The 22247-nt window shown below is 43.8% G+C and overlaps 1 protein-coding gene across 1 annotated transcript in view; it reads left to right on the top strand.

The window, feature by feature from the left end:
- Positions 1-22247, top strand: part of aff2 (AF4/FMR2 family, member 2) — a 455181-nt gene that overhangs the window by 103857 nt on the left and 329077 nt on the right. The window contains exons 2-3 of the mRNA XM_041196209.1: positions 1343-1463; positions 3635-4564. Coding sequence (XP_041052143.1) covers positions 1343-1463; positions 3635-4564 — 1051 coding nt within the window. The remainder of the gene's footprint in view (positions 1-1342; positions 1464-3634; positions 4565-22247) is intronic.

Genomic DNA, 22247 nt, shown 5'->3' with positions numbered 1-22247 from the left:
GGAAAGAGAAATAAAGAGAAGGAATAAAAAAGAATAGTAAGAAAAAATTTTAAAAATTTAATTTTCTTCTAAATCTCTAACAGCAATTTACTGCATGCATGAAAGAGATTGAACAGTTTAAATTGTTCCCTTTCTGGCCTAGAGATATTGATTGGCATTGCATTAACAAATGTCACATCGTCAAAAGGGTTCTTACGCTGTTGGTTACCAGTTCTAACTTTCTGCAGGGAGTTTATTGGACAATTAGTGTGCAAGCCCATCAAGTTTCTTAAAAACTGAGAGGGTAAAGGTGAGATGGAGTTTGTGGGAAGCAAGAATCAGAGTAGTGTAGATTGAACATCAAGTTTTGGAGATTCTAAGCTAACAGCAAATCTTTTCATCCCCTGATCTCGCTGACCGATTTGCACATTAACAACAGCAGGGATCATTAACAGAACATGGTTTTTTTCCTCAGGATCTGTTGCATTGTTACAGTTTATATTGCAAAGGACAAACAGATGCATTGGAACAAGATGGAAGCAAGCTCCATTTAATTACTCGAAAAGACTGATTACAGTTAACATACTTCTATAAGTGTAAACATTGCTGCAGCTAACAGAACAAAGGGTCTAAGTGATCAAGCACAAGTTTAATTAGCTGCAGTTTTAAATTAATAATTGACATTTTAAATGCTGAAAAGGGGATTGCTGTAGCATTTAATCCTCAGAGTAACATGGTTCATCCCCCACTATACCCCATCGTGATCCATTTAGACCTATTTATGATGCTGGAAAATTGGTTGGAGCTTCTCTGGTGATTTTTCAACTTGAACTGACCTCCACAGAGAGTAAATGCCTCACCTTTGTGACAGTTATTAATCTTAGTATTTGTGCCGTGCAAAAGCCAGCATAGGTTAGGTTTTTTTTCCTTGCGACAGATATCATCAGTGTGTGCAATCTACTATTTAAATTGTCATCTCGAGTTTGTTCGCTAATTAACTGCTACCAAATGCTCATAACAAATCAATGCAGGCTGAATGCACACAAGTGTCCCTTGCTGCAGGTCCCCAGAGGGTTGCCACTGCAAGTTGGAGCCTGCCTCCTCTTCTGTTTTTTTTAAAAATTTTCCTTCAAGGTTTCATTGGCCTCGTCCACTAAACCGCTACCCTCCACACCCCCCAACCCCTGCCAACCCTTTCCATGAAATGAGTTGTTCAGCGCGTCAAGGGAACTGATGCTCTGCCACTTTACTCAACGGGCATAAAATTTGATCTATCATCTGTCGCACTAGTCTGTCAGCTCTGCAAAGCTCTCAGCTTTAGCATACGTGTCTTTAAACGCCCTCTCCCCAATGTCTGTTGCAGTCACTACGAACAGGATCGGAATGCGCTGCGGAGGAAGGAATGGGAAAGACGGAACCAGGAAGTCCATCAAGATGAGGATCTGTTTGCTTCAAGTTTTAATCTGTTCAGTGAACCCTACAAGGTAGCCTGGTCCAAATGCGTTAAAAAGTTATTTCAGTTTGACTTTGGTGTTGCATTCGAAGCGCTTGGCTGTACCTTAGCACGTTTGCACATTAAGAGCAGAAAGATGGTAGTGGTAGAATTGTAACACTCTGATTTGCTTTGAATCATGTCATTGATTTATCAGTTTGCACTCATTACTGTTAAACTCAGGCAGTGTGGGAGAAATTCATGTCTACAGTCCCCAAATTTAGCTAATTTATGTTACAAGATTTGGCTTTGAATAAAGTTATCTTTTGATGACCAAAATTGTTAACATTTTTCAACTGAGGTGCAAACCAGGGAAGCAAGAGCCTGAGAAATGAAGCCCTTGTGGTCCCAGATCTGAAGTAGATGAACTAGCGGACACCCAGGGTGGTGCTTTCAGGGATGTTAGGCCCCTTAAGATGCAAATAATATTTTCTTCTTAGCTGGCACACAGAGGAAAAGCAATTGTATTTAAAGAAAGTGCCAATTAATTAACGGCTTCACTTGTAGATGAGAAGGATAAACTGCATAGTGGCTATTAAAAGCAAGTGGTGTCCCCTCCACATATTGTTACTTAAAAGGGAAAGATTAATGAATAGTGTGCGGTGGCCACCAATGTTTGTAAGCAATATTTTTGACATTAATTTGGGGAGCTTAACCAACATTTGGGAGGTAATAACGAACCAGGTCTGTCTTTGGGGGAGGGCTGAAGGGTTCTTACAAATTAAGCAACTAATAGCACAGACCCCAGAGTGTAGATCCATGTATCCATAACGTCTCGTGGCCAGAAGCTAGCTTCTCCAAACTAAAGGAATCCAATCTGTAGGCTGTTGTATTGGAGGTCACAGACAAAAGTCCCGTTGCATTGACTGAAATAACATTCTTAGCTCTGCAGGAAGTGAAGGCCTAAGATGCAATAAGAAATTAAAAAAAAATCTTTTATATTTCGTTCATCTTGTTTGATTTGTGTGTGCTAGTCATTTACCTACCAATTGTTGACCAACATGCCCAAAGTGTGTGTGTGTGTCTGTGTGTGTGTGTAACATGAGGTGTCCAATTTACCTGCAAACATGTGTTTACCTGCTGAAAGTGAAATGTGGTTACATGTCCATCATCTGTAAGCCCAAACCAATCCTTTCTGGTTCTAATGCTATCTAGTCCAGTTATCCAGATCTAAGATGCTGTATTCCTTGTAGTGCCACCAATTTACTTTTCCATTGTGACTATATTATTTGCAACACAGAATCTTCTGAGCTTTTGTGTGGCAGAAATAAAGTGGCACCAAATGGGAATTTTATTGATTGCAATACGATAGTTGTATCATACGTCTCAGAGCTAATAAATGAACATATTTACAAATTTATTTTAAATTGTTTTCTTCTAACAAGTGTAATTTATGTATCCAAGTGTTTAATGTTTAACTCCCTTCTTCTAATCCTAAGTGGTATTATTCCCATGTTTAAAAAAGGGAAGAAAAAAAATCAAAGGCTGGTTCACTGGGTCTTTATTGTGCTGCCTCTTAGTATGAAATCTTCAAAAGGATTTGTGCTTTTGGCAACTGTTGAGAGGGCTAAATGAATGACCTTTAAAGGATTGGCTTGACATCCTTTGGCATTGTCAGTAGTGTGGCAGAAATAGTATCTGCCAATGTTCTGGGATTGGCTATTTCAGACGATTGGACCCACCCAAATTATTATTTTTTTTATATGGTTTCAGGCTATGGGTGATGCCCACTGGATTTTACACACTGCCTGTGTACCATCAAGCGAGACCTTTCCAACGTAGCATTTGATTGTAACAGCTGAATAGCTTTGGCCGTTTCACAGGGTTTTAAGAGTCAACCACCCTGGGTGGGGCTGAAATCACGTGCGTACCAGAATGGGTAAGGGTGGCATTCTCCCCCCCACCTTCCCTAATGGAGCATTGGTGAACCAGTGTTTACAACCACCATAGCCTCACAAATGATCATATTTCTTAATTTTTGGATACTGTAACCATGACACTATATGCAAAATGCAAGCAAACTTATCTGATGTCATGTGGTGAACAAATGATTATTGGTCAGCAAAGCTGAATGAGTAGTCATTATAGTGCAGTATAAAGATTCTTGGTTGTGCTTTTAAAATAATTACTGTTTAGTTTTGTATGCCATCTAATTTCTTTCAGACCAGCAAGGGTGATGCTCTTTCCAATCGTGTGCAGAGTACACTAGGGAACTATGATGAAATGAAGGATCTGTTAACGAACCGCTCGAACCAGAGTCACCTTGTGGGGATCCCCAAGTCTTTGATTCCTCAGACCCCTGTCGAGAAAATGGAGCAGAGTTTCTTCACCGAGCCAAGAACCAAAATGGCGCCGTCCCACCAAAGTAGCAGCCATTCCTCAACGTGCATGCCCCCACCTTCCTCCTCTTTGTCGTTGAGTTCAACATTGCTGCATGGGCACCAGAGCAACAAGAAATCCCGGATGGACTGGTCTCGCAGTGGTCACGGCTCCGGGAGTGGACATGGTGTGCAGTCTAATAGTCAGTCCAGTAATCAGCAGAGCAGAGGAAAGCATCCTGTCACACATGAACAAGCGCAGGACAGGTACAATGACCTTTACAGCAGTCAGACCGAGCAGCACAAAGGTGATCACCAGGCTGGTGTGGATGAGTGCGTTAAGTCGCAGTCATCTAGCCCCAATACCACTTCACGTTCCAAAAGACACAGCCACTCCAAATCCAGTAGTGGAGATCATTCCTATAAAGACAGCTGTCATGTAAAGTCTCCTGTTGATGGTGACGCTACTTCCCTTGCTTCTGGATCCCCAGCCCCTTCTACATCACTGATACCCAGTAGCAGTGCACTCTCTGCTCAGAATTTCCCTCCAGGACTTTATTCCAAGTCAAACATGGTACAGCAGAAGCCCACTGCTTATGTAAGACCTATGGATGGGCAGGACCAAGCTCCTATTGAGTCACCTGAGCTGAAACCACTAATGGAAATCGAGGATGCTTTTAGCAGCCAGTTGTTTGGGAGCCTCCTGGATGGAAAGCCCAGCACAGCAAGTGCCAAGTGCAAGTTGCCAAAGCTGACAATCCCTCAACCTGGTGAGGTAAGTGGACCCCTCACAATTTTCAAATCTAAGAAAAAAACACAGATAAAAGCAGACGTTAGTCCCATGATATGGTTTGTTTTAGAGTGGCAGGTTAAAGTGTGATATAGCGAAGCTTGTGTTATATTCTGCGTATAGATGCATGGAACCCTATGTTATGTCAAGTCGACCATGCCATATCAGAAATAGTTACAGCAAAAAATTACAATGTTGGCCACCATGGCGTTGTGCTTAGTTGGAGTTGTGATAGACTCAATTTGAATCACTGGCGTTTACATGAAAGCACAGAGACTAATAATAACTCGGGGTGGAACTGTTGACAAGTTATTTGTATTAAATACCATGAAACTTAAATTCTTGCGCTGTTGTCTGCATAACATAGGAATATTAGGAACAGGAGGAGGCTATTCAGCCCCTCAGACCTGTTCCGTCATTCAAGTAGATCATGAATGACCTGCACCTCAATTCCATTTTTCTGCCTTTGCTCCATATCCTTTGCCCAACCAAAATTAGCCAAAAGAACAGTGGGGGAGCTCATGTCTGGGGACAGGCCCACAATGCATAAAATGATGCGTCCCAACGTCACTCCACATTATTCTGATCTTCCTTTCGGCGGGAGTGTGCTGGAGGCGGTGGTGCACCCACTGAACTGTCAAAAGGCTGTTAAGGCCCATTAATACACCCATTAAACTAATTCTCAATGCTGCCCGGTTGGTGGGCAGGCAAAGAACCCAAGCGGCCTTGGCGTTTTTCAATCAAACCTCATCCACCGCAGGATGAGGCTTCATGAAGGTCTTATTAAATTAATAAATACATTTTGCTCACTTCATAAACATGTCCTAGCTCATGTGTAAAGATTTTTTTTTTACTTGCTTCATTAAAAATTCTCAATATGAACTTAATCTCCCTGAGGCAGCTCTGTGCCTCAGGGAGTGTTCTGTGCTCTTTCATGTGCATGCGTGAAAAGAGCGCAGGCCCCAACTCTCCCTCCTCCCCCCGCCCGCACAGGTAGCGCTCGCTACCGGGCGGGTGTCACACTGGAGGCCCGCCCACATAAAATGGCGGTGCATATCGGCTGCACACCAGATCCTAACTGGCCCACCCGACAGGCAGAAGGTCCTCTCCAATGTGTATACCTAATAGTAAACATCGGCTGTGAGGTGCCTAGGATGGGAAAGGTTGTCCATAAGTGGAATTTTTTTTCTTCCATTAATAGTTTTCCAACCCCCCCTAGTTATAGACAAAGTGGCTATGATGGTGCAGCCAACAATATCGAGCATGCTTGTTGTTTCAGTTTATCAAATTAATTGACGAACAACTACTCCACACAGCGGTGACGATGCTTGAAAAAAGCACTTCATTGGCTTTAAAGTGCTTTGCACTGTCCTGAGGTCATTTAAGATGCAACATAAGTATAAGTTTCTCCTCTTTCTTTGAGACAAGAACAACTTTGAGAGGTTTGCAGTTAATGGTCACAAGCATTTCCGAATCAGGAACCCCCACCAGATACCAATGAGAGTACAAGGCACGAGATGGAAACTAACCAACTCCTCCTGCTAATTTGTCAGCTCATTCCATTTGTTGGAATACCCCACTCCTTCAAATCCAATTGCATACTGAAAACCCTGGTCCAAATAAACTTGTCAAGAATCTGAATGCATCTTGAGCAACTTTGTAAACTGCGAATGCCACTTGGGTAAAATTATGTGAAATGAAATGAGGTATCATAAGGTGACCTCTTTATATTAATAGATGACAGTGTGAAACATATTACAGAGCATAAGTGCTCTTCCCTGCAATGTTTCAGTGATTTGGACTGAACGTTAATTCCATTCTTCTGAGTCCTTGCTCTTGTCCTGAATGTTGTGGTTTACATATCAACTGGTACTAGGTCTTTGTGCAAGTGAGGAGTAAACAATGCTTCTCTGTCTGTAGCAGAATGCTAGCCTCCTTATTTTTCCTCTGGCCAGCAAAAATAGGACTTGGAACTCAGGCTGGATAAGCTGTTGCCTTGGCAGCTACGCCAACCACTTGTGTGGTTACTTTTCACTCTTGGTGCCACATTTTACGGAATGCGCCGTGTCAGGTAACACTATTTCTGCTGGTTTTAATTCAACTCTTTGGAATGGGATGTCAAATTCTTGAGCATTGTAAACAGTAATGGCTCTATCATAAACAGAAACATATGTGACTGCAAAGTGTCAACCACTGCTTATTGGAATGATCCTTTCGGGAATTCGACTTCCTGTTATTCACTCTGGGTAAGGCAGTATCGTTGTGGAGTCAGTGATTTATCATTATTTGGGCATCAATTTCAGGAATGTACAGAAGTAAACAAACCAACATAAATTAGCATAAGATAAAAGCAGAATACTGCGGATGCCGGAAACCTGAAATTAAAAACAGAAAATGCTGGAAAAACTCGGCAGGCCTGGCAGCGTGGGTAGAGAGAGAAACAGAGTTAACATTTCGAGTCCAATATGACTTCTTCAGGGCTAAAGAGAAGTAGAAATGTGTTAGATTTTATACTGTCTAAGAGGGGGTGGAGCTGGTTGAACGAGATAGAAGGTCAGGGATGGTGACAGCTGAGGAGAGACTGACAAAGAGGATGTTAATAATGGTAGTGGTAAAGTGTAAAGAAGGTGCTGATAGTGGCATAAAGGTAAGGTGGCAGAAGGTGTTAATAGCAAACCAAGGGTCAGCGCTCTGCGAAAACACAACATAGAAACAAGTGACAGTCGGCCCTGTGAGGGGAGGTGCATTTGTGGAAAAAGGATTAAAAAAAATGAACAAATAAAAGAATAAAATAAAAATTTAATAAATAAATAAAAATAAATTAATAAATAAAAGTTGGATTTTAAAAGGGGTCAAGAGGGACAATAGTGTTCATAGTCTGAAGTTGTTGAACTTAATGTTAGGTCCTGATGGCTGTAAAGTGCCTAGTTGGAAGATGAGGTGCTATTCCTCCAGTTTGCGTTGGGCTCCACTGGAATAATGCAGCAGGCCGATTAGGCACAATACAGCCTTCTGGACTTAGCATCGAGTTCAATAGCTTCAGGCCATGAACTCTCTCCTCCCTCCTGACCCATTTATTAATACAATTTTTATTTATTTAGTTATCCATTTATTTGTTATGTATTTATTTAGCTATTTTTAATTTTATTTTATTCTTTTATTTATTTGTTCATTTTTAAAATCCTCTTTTCCCCAAAACCCCCCCTCCCCCCACAGGTCCATCTGTCTCTTGTTTCTATGTTGTTCTTTCACAGAGCGCTGGCCCTTGTTCTGCTATTAACACGTTCTGCTTTCTTACCTTTATGCCACTATCAGCACTTTCTTTACTCTTTACCACTGCCATTAACACTCCTTTTGTCTTGTGTCCGTGACGTCTTTGTCAGTCTCTCCTTAGCTGTCATCTACCCCTGACCTTCTATCTCATCCTGCCTGCTCAACCCTCTCTTAAACACTGTAAAATCCATCATATTTCTTCTTCTCTTTAGCTCTGAAGTAGAGTCATGCGGACTCAAAACGTTAACTCTGTTTCTCTCTCCACAGATGCTGCCAGACCTGCTGAGTTTTTCCAGCATTTTCTGTTTTGATTTATTATAAATTAGCATAATATGTTTTACAAAATTGTCAACGCCGATGGGCATTTGAGTGATGGTCAGGCATTATTACTTGTGCACCAAGTTGAAAAGAAAGGGTTTGCATTTATATAGCCCCTTTTATGACCTTTGGACTGTCTAAAATGTTTTTCAGCTAATGGGGTACTTTTAAATGAGAAATGAGAATGCATGGCCTTGCTGCAAGTTGACCTTCCATTCAGAAAATGATTTCCCTGAAGGTTTTCATCTGTTCTATGACTTCTCAGGAGATCACATGACTCCTGGTGTGTAGGGAGTGTCTAAACCATGATTTTTCAAGCATCACAACTCTCTGTGGCAGATGGCATGGCCCAAATAACCTTTCCCTGCTCATCCTTTTCATTTGTTAAGTGTTTCCACGATGCATTATTCTGGAGGCAGATTCCCCCGAGAGTTCTCAAACTCTGAAAAATCAGATCCCAGTGCAACAGTCCCCCACCCATTACAAAGTAAAATGGCCACACAATATCGAAACTTCTACAGAACTTCTACACATTACTGAGTGCTTTGGGGACTTAGTCATGATTGTGTGAGATATATGAAGAGTCAGTTGTTACATTAAAAGCAAAATACTGCAGATGCTGGAAGTGCGAAATAAAAACAGAAAGTACTGGAAATATTCAGCAGGCCTGGCAGCACCTGTGGAGAGTAAAACAGAGTTAATGCTTTGAGTCATATGATTCTTCTTCAGAACTATTGTTATATTTGCTGGCATTGGAAGGAGTGAGGGACCTTAACAACAGCTAGGGAGAGGACAGAAGTTGTGTTCACTCAAGGTGATGCGAAATAGGGTGTTTGCTGTGAATCCTGCTGTAATTTCTGTCCCCAGCTTCCTTTTCATTGGCTGATACAGTGGTCTTAATAGGCACAGCGGTGTTTACAGCACATTTGGGTTAGATATTCAGCTTGAGTGGCAGCACAAAGCAGACGCTATTGAATTAGCCTTCACTTATGCACCTTGCCTGATATTTGCTTCAAACCAGGCACCCAATTCAATACTCTTCCCATTATTGTGGGTTTCCCAAGACGGATTTTGACCTCTTAGAAATGATGACGTAATCCACTTGTGACCTTGCCCCGAACTGAAGGAAAGGGGAGCAATAGAGCACCCTAGTGATTAAAACAGTGCACTGTTTATAAAGCGTGCAACTTTCACACAAACACGTCACAACAGCTTACGGTCACAAACAGCTGGCTGCTGATCACGCTGGTGAGTAAACTATTACAATCTACCACTTAACTTCTCCCCTTTCCTTGCCGCGCGTCATATTGTCCATGAAATTCCTTTCTGGGTGTCGGTTGCATAAAAAATCAAACCTTTGTAGCATTTTCAAAATCAGATTGAAGTGAAAAAATCGCGTTTGGCTGTTTCATTTCTTTCTGTGCATTTTTTTTGAAAGTCTCACATTAAAAATGAGACTTGCCAAAATTCAATGTTACTGCAGGTCCGGAATATGAAATAATCAAACCTGTTGCTTTGGCATGTGGCATGAAATCCATTAACTTGGATCATCTTCTAATGCTGATAACTCAAGCCTGTTGAAGAAAGAAATTATTCAAGGTAGAGTTGAAGATTCTTTAGTTTTAAGACAGATTAACAAGGGGAAGGCCTGACAGCTGTTTCAAGTTTCAACCCTGGCTCGGTGGATAGTACTCTGAGTCAGAAGGTTGTGGGTTCACGTCCTACTCCAGAGACTTGAGCTCAAAATGTAGGCTAGCAATCCTAGCCATCTACTGAGGGAGTGCTGCACTGTTGGAGGGGTAGTCTTTCAGATGAGATGTTTAAACTAAGGCCCTGTCTGCCCTCACGGGTGAATGTAAAAAAAAAATCCCATGGCACTATTTCAAAGAGCAGGGGAGTTATCCCCAGTGTCCTGGTCAATATTTATCTCTCAATCAACATCACTAAAAACAGATTATCTAGTCAGTAACACAGTGTGGTCTGTGCAACCTAGTTGAGCATTTCTTGCGTTATAACACTTTCCGAGCGTACTTCATTGGCTGTAAAGTGCTTTGGGGCGTCCTGAGATTGTGAAGGCCAGTATATAAATGCAAATTATTTCTTTTTCTCTCCGTTGTTACAACCTTTATTGATGTTTACACGCAAGGGGAGGAGAATATCCTCTCAGTAATGCTATCAGAAGTCCTGAAAACAGTTTTAAAACAGTCCTGACAGACAGTTTTAAAAAGCAGATAATGTGTCGACTGCTTTCCTGCTGCTGGTCAAAGCAACACACAGATTAGCCTATGAAGCAGGAGTGTAGTTTATTGGCAGATTAATATCTACAATCTGTATATGCTGCTTTTCAAAATACATAACAGTTTAGGAAGTAAAGGGAAACAATGTGCAGTTATTAGTCCCCAAGGAATCACTTGCTGAGCAATTGTGTTAATAGGGTGTAAAATATGCAAATGACCATGAAGCTAGGCCTCTAACTGTGAGGGAAAGGGGCACTTAAAAAGAGGTTGGTGTGTTCGAAGCGTGCCATCGGAGGAAATGGTACAAAGGACTATTTATATGCACGGAAGACTGATTGCAGATGGTGCTTAGTTAGAAGAAAACGAATAAGTTTATTATTATATATGGGTTCCACCAGTTTGCACTGCAGATGTTACTGTTTATTTTTACTTAGGGAGAAAATTTGCTGCCGAATCCTTTTCCCGCCTTGGTACATTTTGTCAATATTAACTCTTGAATTACAAATAAACATCAGGCGTATGAAAGCTAGATTGCACATTGACACAGTAAGCAGGAAGAATATTTTGGTCACTTTGGGATTTTTGCATTTTTGCCTTTTGCAGATCAGCAGAAAGGTTGCACAAGATTTTTGGATTTTTAGAAAGTGACGATGAAGGTGCTCTCAAATGTACCTAGTTTTGGGCTAAGTGTACATTCTAGTTAAAGACGTGGGACTGGATTTTATGAAAGTCACAATGGAAAAGTCCGGAAGGATGGGGGGCCGGTGGGGTGGGGGGGTGGGGGTGGGGGGGGTGGTGGGTGTGGTGGTGTGGTTGCGGAGGGCGAGCCTGGCTCTGCTTGGCCAGCTGGCTCCATAGCCATTTCATGATTTGGGTGCGGTGGCCTTGGTGAGTGGGATGAGGGGGGTTGTTGGTGGGGTGGGGTGGGGGGGTGGGGGGGTGGTGTGGGGAGTGGAACTAGGGTGGACAGAGCAGGAGGAGAGGGGGAAAGTGGGGTGGGAAGAGTTTGATGGAGCGTTTGGGCATGATGGGGCATGTAAAGGAGGTGCCGCTCCCTAAACCCCCCCCCCCCCACCCGACAGGCCACAAGCCCAAGCAGTAATACTTGCCAGGTGGCACACTTGGCATGGGCCTTTCTGACTGTGGCACCATGGGTAAAACCCCCAGTGGCAGCGGGAGGAGGAATTGACCAGCTAAGAGCCTTAATTGGCCTGTGAGCAAGCGGGTTACCCATGCCTCCCCTGCTGCTGGTAAACTTGTAGGGGGGGGGGGGGGGGGGGGGGGGGGGGGGGGGGGGCTGGTGGGGTATTGGTGAGTGGCATGTTGCCCAATTTTTCAGGCCAGTGCTTGCCAACCTACCCCCAGAGGTTGTAAAATCCAGCCCGTGGTAGGCAAGCCCTGTTGGTCTGTACTAGGGGAGAGGACCTGGAAACTGTATGTTCCTGGTAAAAATCAACTCCAGAAACTCCAGAGTATACAGAAGAAAAAAAATATTCATCTGATATGTGTCCAAAGGCTTACAGGGCACAATACTCTTCGGATTTAGAATAGCATAAATTAAGAATTTGACTTCTCATTGCATTTAATAACAAATTAGCAAACAAATCGGGGATGCTTAAGAGGCTGCAGTTGGAAGAATGCAGAGTTCTTGGAGGTGTTTGGGGCTGAAGGGGATTACAGAGACTGGGAGGGTGCAAAGCCATGGGGGGGAATTTGAAAATAAGGATGAGAATTTTATCATTGAAGCATTGCATATCGAGAGCCGACGTAAATCAGTGAGCACAGGGGTGATTGGTGAATGGGATTTAGGAGGCAGAACAGCATAGCTTTGGATGACTTCAACTTTATAGAAGTTAGAATGTGGGAAGCCTGCTATGAGTGTGTTGGAATAGTTAAGTATGGAGGTATCAAATAGGGTTTCAGCAGCAGACAATTATCATAGCAAACAATCTCTATCAATTGGAATGGAACAGACCCAGACATGAGGTGAGGAAAATCCCCAGTGGTGAAGAGATTTGGGAATCAGTCACCCCTTTCTCTAAAGTACATTGTGCGCTTCATTGTATATGGCCTTAGATGATCCCTAAATGTTTCATAACAAAAACAGAATTACCTGGAAAAACTCAGCAGGTCTGGCAGCATCGGCGGAGAAGAAAAGAGTTGACGTTTCGAGTCCTCATGACCCTTCGACAGAACTTGAGTTCGAGTCCAGGAAAGAGCTGAAATATAAGCTGGTTTAAGGTGTGTGTGTGGGGGGCGGAGAGATAGAGAGACAGAGAGGTGGAGGGGGTTGGTGTGGTTGTAGCAACAAACAAGCAGTGATAGAAGCAGATCATCAAAAGATGTCAACAACAATAGTACAATAGAACACATAGGTGTTAAAGTTAAAGTTGGTGATATTATCTAAACGAATGTGCTAATTAAGAATGGATGGTAGGGCACTCAAGGTATAGCTCTAGTGGGTTTTTTTTTATTTTATATAATGGAAATAGGTGGGAAAAGGAAAATCTTTATAATTTATTGGGAAAAAAAAAGAAGGGGGAAACAGAAAGGGGGTGGGGATGGGGGAGGGGACTCACGACCTAAAGTTGTTGAATTCAATATTCAGTCCGGAAGGCTGTAAAGTCCCTAGTCGGAAGATGAGGTGTTGTTCCTCCAGTTTGCGTTGGGCTTCACTGGAACAATGCAGCAAGCCAAGGACAGACATGTGGGCAAGAGAGCAGGGTGGAGTGTTAAAATGGCAAGCGACAGGGAGGTTTGGGTCATTCTTGCGGACAGACCGCAGGTGTTCTGCAAAGCGGTCGCCCAGTTTACGTTTGGTCTCTCCAATGTAGAGGAGACCACATTGGGAGCAACGAATGCAGTAGACTAAGTTGGGGGAAATGCAAGTGAAATGCTGCTTCACTTGAAAGGAGTGTTTGGGTCCTTGGACGGTGAGGAGAGAGGAAGTGAAGGGGCAGGTGTTGCATCTTTTGCGTGGGCAAGGGGTTGTGCCATAGGAGGGGGTTGAGGAGTAGGGGGTGATGGAGGAGTGGACCAGGGTGTCCCAGAGGGAGCGATCCCTACGGAATGCCGATAAGGGGGGTGAAGGGAAGATGTGTTTGGTAGTGGCATCATGCTGGAGTTGGCGGAAATGGCGGAGGATGATCCTTTGAATGCGGAGGCTGGTGGGGTGATAAGTGAGGACAAGGGGGACCCTATCATGTTTCTGGGAGGGAGGAGAAGGAGTGAGGGCGGATGCGCGGGAGATGGGCCGGACACGGTTGAGGGCCCTGTATCACCAACTTTAACTTTAACACCTATGTGTTCTATTGTACTATTGTTGTTGACATCTTTTGATGATCTGCTTCTATCACTGCTTGTTTGTCGCTACAACCACACCAACCCCCTCCACCTCTCTGTCTCTCTATCTCTCCGCCCCCCACACGCACACCTTAAACCAGCTTATATTTCAGCTCTTTCCTGGACTCGAACTCAAGTTCTGTCGAAGGGTCATGAGGACTCGAAACGTCAACTCTTTTCTTCTCCGCCGATGCTGCCAGACCTGCTGAGTTTTTCCAGGTAATTCTGTTTTTGTTTTGGATTTCCAGCATCCGCAGTTTTTTTGTTTTTACCTAAATGTTTCATGACTGATACATTCAGCTGCCTAATCATAGAAAACTTACTGCATTTAAAATGTTAAGTGAACATTCAAAGAGACAAAGGTTATGGATAGAACCACCCCTGCCCACACCCGTCGTTATATGTTAAATAAATATTCAAACAGTAGTGCATCTTCAGATATTGTTAAGCTTGGCAAGCAGGTGATATCTCACTTTCAGTGACAACAAGAATTGCAAGCAAATCAAAACACACACTCAGTGAAGGTCTTCTCAAGTCAGTGTTATTGAGTCATTGACAGGAACATTTTTACTGGGAACAGAGACAGACTGGCGGCCTTACAAGTAACTCATGTAGCTGCCAAATAATAAACTGTGTGGGTACAGAGCGTGCTGTACCAAGATACTGTGCGAGTAGTGACTCAATAAGGAAGTGCACACAAGGTCTCGGTGAAATCAGATATGCCCTGTTTTCACATAGAGTCACACTCGTTTATGTTGATGAGTCTCTGTGATGTGATGTGTGCCTCCATTCATAAGACAACTGAAAGTACCCGATGAGATGGAAGACCAGTTGACGATGTATTACTCAGCACGACATGAGAAAAGTGGAGCTGATATGCAAAATCCTATGTAGACTTAATTGGTGATCCAAATTCATCTATGCTCACCTTGGAACGATTTCAAAAGCCCCAATTGCTGTCTTGACTTGTTGAATCAAAGCATGGCCTTGAACAGTAAGTGGTTATATTTCAACCAGATTATTTTTTAAAATGGTAATTTTCTAAAACTTTTATTGTATTTTTAAAAAAGGTATTTTATCTCCTGATTTCCTTCCATCCTGCTCCCATCCCTTCCCCCTAGCTGTTATTTCATACCAAGCAAAGATGTTTCCATTAGTAGGAGAGACTAGGACCCAAGGGCACAGCCTCAGGGTAAAGGGAAGACCTTTTAGAACAGAGATGAGGAGAAACTTCTTTAGCCAGAGACTGGTGAATCTATGGAAATCATTGCCACAGAAGGCTGTGGAGGCCAGGTCATTGAGTGTATTTAAGACCGAGATAGATAGATTCTTGATTGGTAAGGGGATCAAAGGTTACAGGGAGAAGGCGGGAGAATGGGGTTGAGAAACTTATCAGCCACGATTGAATGGCGGAGCAGACTCGATGGGCCGAATGGTCTAATTTCTGCTCCTATGTCTTATGGTCTTATGACAGGTTTCTCAAGAACTTTCCCAGTTAGCTGGAAGGAGGCTACAGGGGGAAGTTACATAGTGTTGAGGCATGTGAGCCACTCGTTCCAGCTGTTCCCCTGTCCCTGCACCAAATGGAATGTCTCCATCAGCATGAGAGGTGTCTCCTTTTCAACGTTGGGAGATACACCCAACAGCATCTTGCATTTATATTGTGACTTTAATGTGGTAAAACTGCTCAAGGTGCTTCACAGGAACAGAAAGTTTGACACCGAGTAACAGAAGGAGATATTAGGTCCGGTGACCAAAAGCTTGGTCAAAAACGTAGGCTTTAAGGAACATCTTAAAGGAGGAGAGATAGAAAGGTGGAGGGAGTTAAGAAATACAAGAAGACAAGAAATAGGAGCAAGAGCAGACCATATGGCCCGTTGAACCTGCTCCGCCATTCATTACAATCATGGCCCATCTTGAGCTTCAACTCCACTTTCCTGCCCACTCCCCCTATCCCTTATTTCCCTGAGAGACCAAAAATCTGCCCATCCCTGCCTTAAATAGTGAGGGAATTCCAGAATTTAGGGTTAGGCAGCGCAAAGCATGACCCTTAATGGTGGAGCAGTTAAAAACCAGAGGTGTGCAAGAGGCCAGAATTGGAGGAGTCAGAGACATTGGTGGTGGTGGTGGTGGTGGGGGTGGGGGGGGTGGGGGGGGTGGTGGTGGGGGGGCGGGGTGGAATGTTGTAGCGCTGGGGGAGATTACAGAGATAGGAAGGGGCAAGGCCATGGAGAGAACTGAAAACAAGGATGAGAATTTTAACATCAAGCCAGTGCCAGACTGGGAGCCACTGAAGGTTAGTCAGCGCAAGAGTGATAGATGAATAGGACTTGGTGTGCATTATGATTCTAATTTCCTATCATTTCCCAAGCAGTGACCATTCTTGCAGCACAATACTTACTGTGTCCCCAAACAATACCCAGCATGAAAATCTGCTAACCAGACACTGTGATTTGATTAACTGCTGTGAGGCCTTTATGTTCATTTAACTGGGCAGAGGAGTCTCAGTTGTGTATGCCACAGGGACGTTAAAAACAGCAGGAGGCCACTCAGCCCATCAAACTATTGAAGGTGGCTAATCAGTACCTCAGCTCCATTTTCCCACCTTTGCTCTCCTTTACCCACTGATACCTTAAAATAACAGCAATCTCTCAATCTTAAACTTGAAAGCACCCTCTGAGGGAGAGAAGTCTAGGGGCGGAATTTTACGGGCCCTCCCATTGGCTAGATTTTTCGGTCCCGTCAAAGTCAGTGGCTCGCTGCATTTTATGGCCCCACCCCCTACAGCAATGGGAGCTGTAACATTCCGCCCTAGGCCTCTACAACCCTTTGTGGGAAAAAGTATTTCCAGATTTTCCTCCTCAATGGCTCAGCTTAAATTTTAAGATTTAATCTCCTTGTTCTGGATTCCCCCATTATAGGAAATAGTTCCTCTGTATCTACTCTGCGTCATTTGAAGCACCTAGATCAAGAGGTAAGAGAAGGACATCTGTACTGCCAAAGGGGAAAGAACCTCTGGTCAATTTAGGAAAAATGTTGGGGAATTCCTCCCTGATTCTTGAGGATGATCAAGCAAAGTTCCAGGGGACTTCAGGACCTCACGCTATTCACAATATAAGAGTTGAAACTTGAAACAGTCCCTCCTCTCTCAAGCGCTGGTCAGGGGGTCCCCGTCAGGATAATTGGCGGAAAGAAATCAGAGGGAAGACGAGGAGAATTATTTTTACACGGTGAGTTCTTACGATCTGGAATGTATGGCCTGAAAAGGTGAAGGAAGCAGATTCAAAAGGGGATTGGAGAAATGCTTGAAAGGGGTATCTTTACAGAGGAATGGATGTCAATAAGGGTGGGGCTAATTGGATAGCTCTTTAAAAGAGCCATCACAGGCCGATGGGCTGAATGGACTCCTCCTGTGCTATAGGATTCTAGATTATATTTTAATGAATTCCAGGTTTGCTTCAAATTCCACCTTATGCAACAAACTCAGGTTGAGTAGCAAAGTCACTAAGAAGAACTATTGTATGGGATCTGGGAGCTATGTTTCCACTGTTGTATATTGTGGCCAGTCTCTTGAATGACACAGCAAAAGAGCACCATGTTCCCAAGTGTGAATTGTGCTCATCTGCATGCAGTTATAAACTGAGAGATAAATTCTTCCATAACACCCCACTTCTAAATGAGATGGTATTTAATATAATTGTACCCTTCACACTGCAACAGTGAAATCTGGAGAGTTCACTGATTGTGACTTGTGTTAAATGCGTCTATAATCACCCTGCAATCACAGTGAGTATTGATTAAATATACATTCCTACATCATTTTAGTACATAACTGTCCGCTACACATCCATTCCATTGAATATAAGGAATTGATAGTACCATAATAGTATTGATCTGGCATTGAAGAGTACACAGGCTTATTTATCCTTGATTGGTACCTCAGATACCCAGAACAATCATCTGCATCTGGGAATTCCTCAGCGATATTACTGGGGACTTGTTTATTGAGCATGTGTGATAAGTGATAATGCTCTGGGGACCTGGGTTCGAATCTCACCACGGCAGATGGTGATATTTTGAATTCAATAAAAACCTGGAATTAAAAGTCTGATGATGGCCGCAAAACCATTACCAATTTTTGTAAAAAACCTGCTTGGTTCACTAATGCCTTTAGGGAAGGAAATCTGCTGTCCTGGTCTGGTCTACATGTGACTCCAGGCCCACAGCAGTGTGATTGACTCTTAGAAATACCCTCTGAGCAAGGGCAATCAAGAATGGGCAATAAATGCCTAGCCAGGGAAGCCCATGTCCTATGAATGAATTTTAAAAAAAGCATATGGGGAAAGGGGTATAACAGAAAGCTGAACCAGTAACACCCATTGGACATTACTGGCCAATGTCATAATGATCCCCAATATGATGAAGCAGTTCGTGTCTCCACTGACTCAATGGTTGGTGTGTTGCAGTTCACTTAGAGTCAGGTTGCTGCGGCGGGATGCAGTTTTACATGTATGTTGGAGCTATCAACAGTGATGGTAGAAACTCCCAACATTCTTCCCATCACATGGCTGACCAGGAGTCTCTCCCACTCTTACCACCTGCCATTGGCGTATGTTAGGAAGGAGTTGGCAGTCTTATGAATGCAACTTCCTTGGCCTTGGATGTCCCAGGAGTAGGACTTGAACCCTGAACTTCAGGCTCAGAGGCAGCACACACGGCCACAAGACCTCCGTTAAAGCAATGGGTCGATAATATCAAGTTATCAATGTTAAAGTTTTTGCTTGCCAGATTCACCAATATTAATTCTAAGGCTCTGATTTTAATGGCTTGGCATTTTCAAATAATCAGCTTAAAATAGTCCTCTAATTTTCCCCTCGGTTTGCTCATATTATTGTAAACCAGTCGCACCTCTGAGTCAGAAAGTCATAGGATCAAGTCCAGCTCCAGGACCTGAGTGCTTATTGTGGGTTGATACTTTAACGCAGTGCTAAGAAAATAGTGCAACAAGAGGACCATTTATCAGATGAGTTATTAAACTGCTGATCCTTCTGTTTGCTCAGGCAGATCATATTTGAAGAAAGAAAGATTTGTATTTCTATAGGGCCTTTCATTACCTCAGGATGTCATGAGACACTTTACAGCCAATGAAGTACATTTTGAAGTGAAGTCGCTGTTATAATGGAGGAAACGCAGCAGCCAATTTCTGCACAGAAAGCTCCCACAATCAGATAAATATTGGGCAGTATACCAGGGCCCTGCTCTTCTTTGAAGATGTGCCATTGGATCTTTTCCATCCACCTGAGAGAGCATTTGGAGCCTTGGCTTAAGGTCTAATTTAAAGGGAGCATCTCTGACAGTGCTGCACTCTTTCAGTCCTGTATTGGCAGATCAGCTAATTATGTACTTAAATCTTCTTGATAAGATTTGAACCCATGGCCTCTCTGAATTAGGCTATAAGAGGGCTACCCTCTGAGCCACAGATAACCCTCTAAGGGGAGCATGTTTTCCTGGTGCCCTTACTTGCATTCCGACTTCAGACTAACACAGCAGCCTGCATTTATATAGCATCTTTTACAGGAACATCTTTAGACACTTCACAGGAGCTATTATCAAATATAATGTGATACTGAGCCATGTAAGTCGATGTTAGGAAAAGCGGCTAATGGTTTGGTAGGTTTTATGGATCTTCTCATGCCAAAAGCTGGCCCTGCACCTCATTTGCTGCCTGTGAAAACTTGTGGGCCAATTGGCTGCTACTTTTGCCCTCATGGCAGTGGCCATTCTGCAACAGCAACTCCCACCATAAACTTGAGAACTCATCCAAAGTCCTGCTGGCCAAATTCTAACTTGCCCCTTCACCCATTGCCCCTTGCTTAACTGACCTACAGCGTCTCTTGTTCCACCAACATCTAAATTTAAAATTCTCACCCCCGTTATCAAATCCATTGCCCTCCCTAGCTCTGTCACCTCCTCCAGCCTCACAGCACTCCAAGATATCCGGGCTCATCTGAACCTGGCCTCGTATCCCGCCCTGACTTGCTTCGTCCCACCACTAGTGGCCGTGCCTTCAGTCGCCTGGGCCCGAAGTTCTGGAATTCCCTCCCTGTACCTCTCTACCTTTGTTTTCTTCCGTTAAGGCACTCCATAAAGCCCACTTCTTTGGCTGAGCTTTGACCTGACCCAATGTCTCCTTCTTTGATTCGGCATTAACTTTTGTCTGGTTGCGTTCCCGTGACTTACCTTGGGGAGGTTTCACTATGTTAAAGGTGTTATATAAAAGAAAGTTGTTGTTATAAATGCGAGTTGACCCGCTGGTTCAGTGTACTTCCTCGCTTCGGTCACCTGTGCTATACCCCATTGCTGCAGCGAATCCTTTGCTTAGGCTGGACAATTTGCACGAAGAGGTTTTGATGTGACATCGCACACCACAGTGATGTGTGAGAAACATTGCCACACCGTATGCTGATATCTCGATTGCTGCCGCAGAACCGCAAAGTATAGATACGGTTATGGGAGGAGATCATTCAATGCAGTTCACTTCAACGGGTGACACTAAAGGGCACTCAAACCTTCTTCAGAAACGTCACCTTCATAAATAAAAAGCAACAACTTGATCAAAAACAATAAGGCCCCAAGACTCCCTTGTTTGAATGTAAGTTGTCTGTGCCTTCTCGCTGTGCTGTCTGCTCACACGTAGTAAGTAACTCGTTGTGTCTCTGCATGAGAATACCAGCGCCGACATCGTGCAATAAACCACAAACAGAAACTCTCAGATCTCGAAAAGATATCACAGGGGGTCCGAATGCTTAAAGAGTTTGTCTCCGCTTTCAAGTCAAGATGGCCACATTCAACCATTTGTAAATAATGTTCGAGCCTCTGCTCAAATAGTGGAGGATGAATGCGAAACTTCACCTCAAGGAGGGGATGAATTTTCATAGGGATATTCCCACTCATCTGTCATACCCTCTGGAAAAACCCCAGAAAAATGCCTTAAACAGTCCTGGTTCTTCCACTGAAGTTATGGTGAACGAAGGGAGGAACTCCCTAAATGTTTTGAGCTTTATACCCCAAGTTATAATTTCAGGTTCCCTTTTTTTGGGTTAAATGCCAAAAACTGGCAAAGCACCTCTTCGGGAAGAGATATTTTCTTTTTAAATTGATTCTCGAGGTGTGGCTGACCCTGGGAGTACCATGTCTGTATGTCAGCTGTGGCTCAGTATGGTGCTACCTTGTGTTGGAGTCAGAGGTTAGGGGTTCAAGTCCCACTCTATAACTTGAGTACAAAATTCTGATGCTCCTGTGTAGTGCAGAGGGAGTGCTCCCTTTTAGATGGGATATCAAACTGGTAATTCTATTTTTGTTTTGGATTTCCAGCATCCGCAGTTTTTTGTTTTTGTCAAACTGGGGCGTTCTCTGTCCTCTCAGGTCAAAATAAATAATCACATGTCACTATTTTAATGAAGAGCAAGGAAGTTATGCCCAGTGGCCAATATTTACCCTCTAGCAGCATCACAAAAGCAGATTATCTGGCCGTTGTCATGTTGCTGTTTGTGGGATCTTGCTGTGCGCAAATTGGTTGCTGCCTTTCCTACATTGAACGGTGACTACACATCAAAAGTACTTCAGTGGCTGTGAAGCACTTTGAGACATCGGGTGGTTATGAAAGGCACCATATAAATGCAGATCTCTCTTTCACATTTATCGGCCATCCTAAGTGACATTGAGAAGTGGTGATGGACCTTTTCTCTGCCCTGCTTATTTTTACAGCTCACTAGAGGGCATTAAGAGCCACTGCAAAGTATGGGACTGGAGCTGCTGGGTGGGGTTGGCAGGTCTCCTAAAGGATATCAGCCAGCCAGGATGGTGATTTTAATGACAGTCCAGCAGATTTCAATGTAAAGTTATCGTTGTGTGCTGTCGTAAGGGCGCAGAGTGGCAACGCACCCAGATTTCTCCAGCAGCATGTCCCTACCTGTGACCTCCAGCAACCTGGTAGGATAAGGGAAGAGGGTGCATGGGAACAGCAGGGGGCAGCCTGGCTTGCGCCAGTCCTGGCCGAGCGTGAAATGACTTGCGATGACGCGGGGTGAGCATCCGGACGTCAGCTTGCAGTCCCGCCATGTTTCGTTTGGTGAGCGTGCGCACGGAGCCAGCAATGGAGCCTGCCGACAATTCAAAGGCCTATTAAGGCCATCAACAAGGTAATTCATTTCAAAATTACACGGCCCGTCCAACCTTATGGTGGGGGGGGGGGGCAGGTGAGAACGAACGCCAAGCGGCTTTCGCACTCGATGATGTCGAGTGTGCGTCTCCTGATGTCACCGCACGTCATTTCGATATTTCGTTCGACGGGAGTGCACCGGAGGCGGCTGCACAGTTGCTGAAACGTCAACGGCCGATTTAAGGCCATTAGAAAAGTGATTAACCGCGTTAAGATCTCTGCCCGTGCAACCTTAATGTTGGCGGGCAGGCGAAGAGCTCCAGCGGCCTTCACGTGT

This window comes from Carcharodon carcharias, chromosome 9 (assembly GCF_017639515.1).
Source record: "Carcharodon carcharias isolate sCarCar2 chromosome 9, sCarCar2.pri, whole genome shotgun sequence".
Taxonomy (NCBI): Eukaryota; Metazoa; Chordata; class Chondrichthyes; order Lamniformes; family Lamnidae; genus Carcharodon; species Carcharodon carcharias.
Note: the sequence above shows the minus strand (reverse complement) of the source record. Positions and strands in the feature narration are given on the sequence as shown.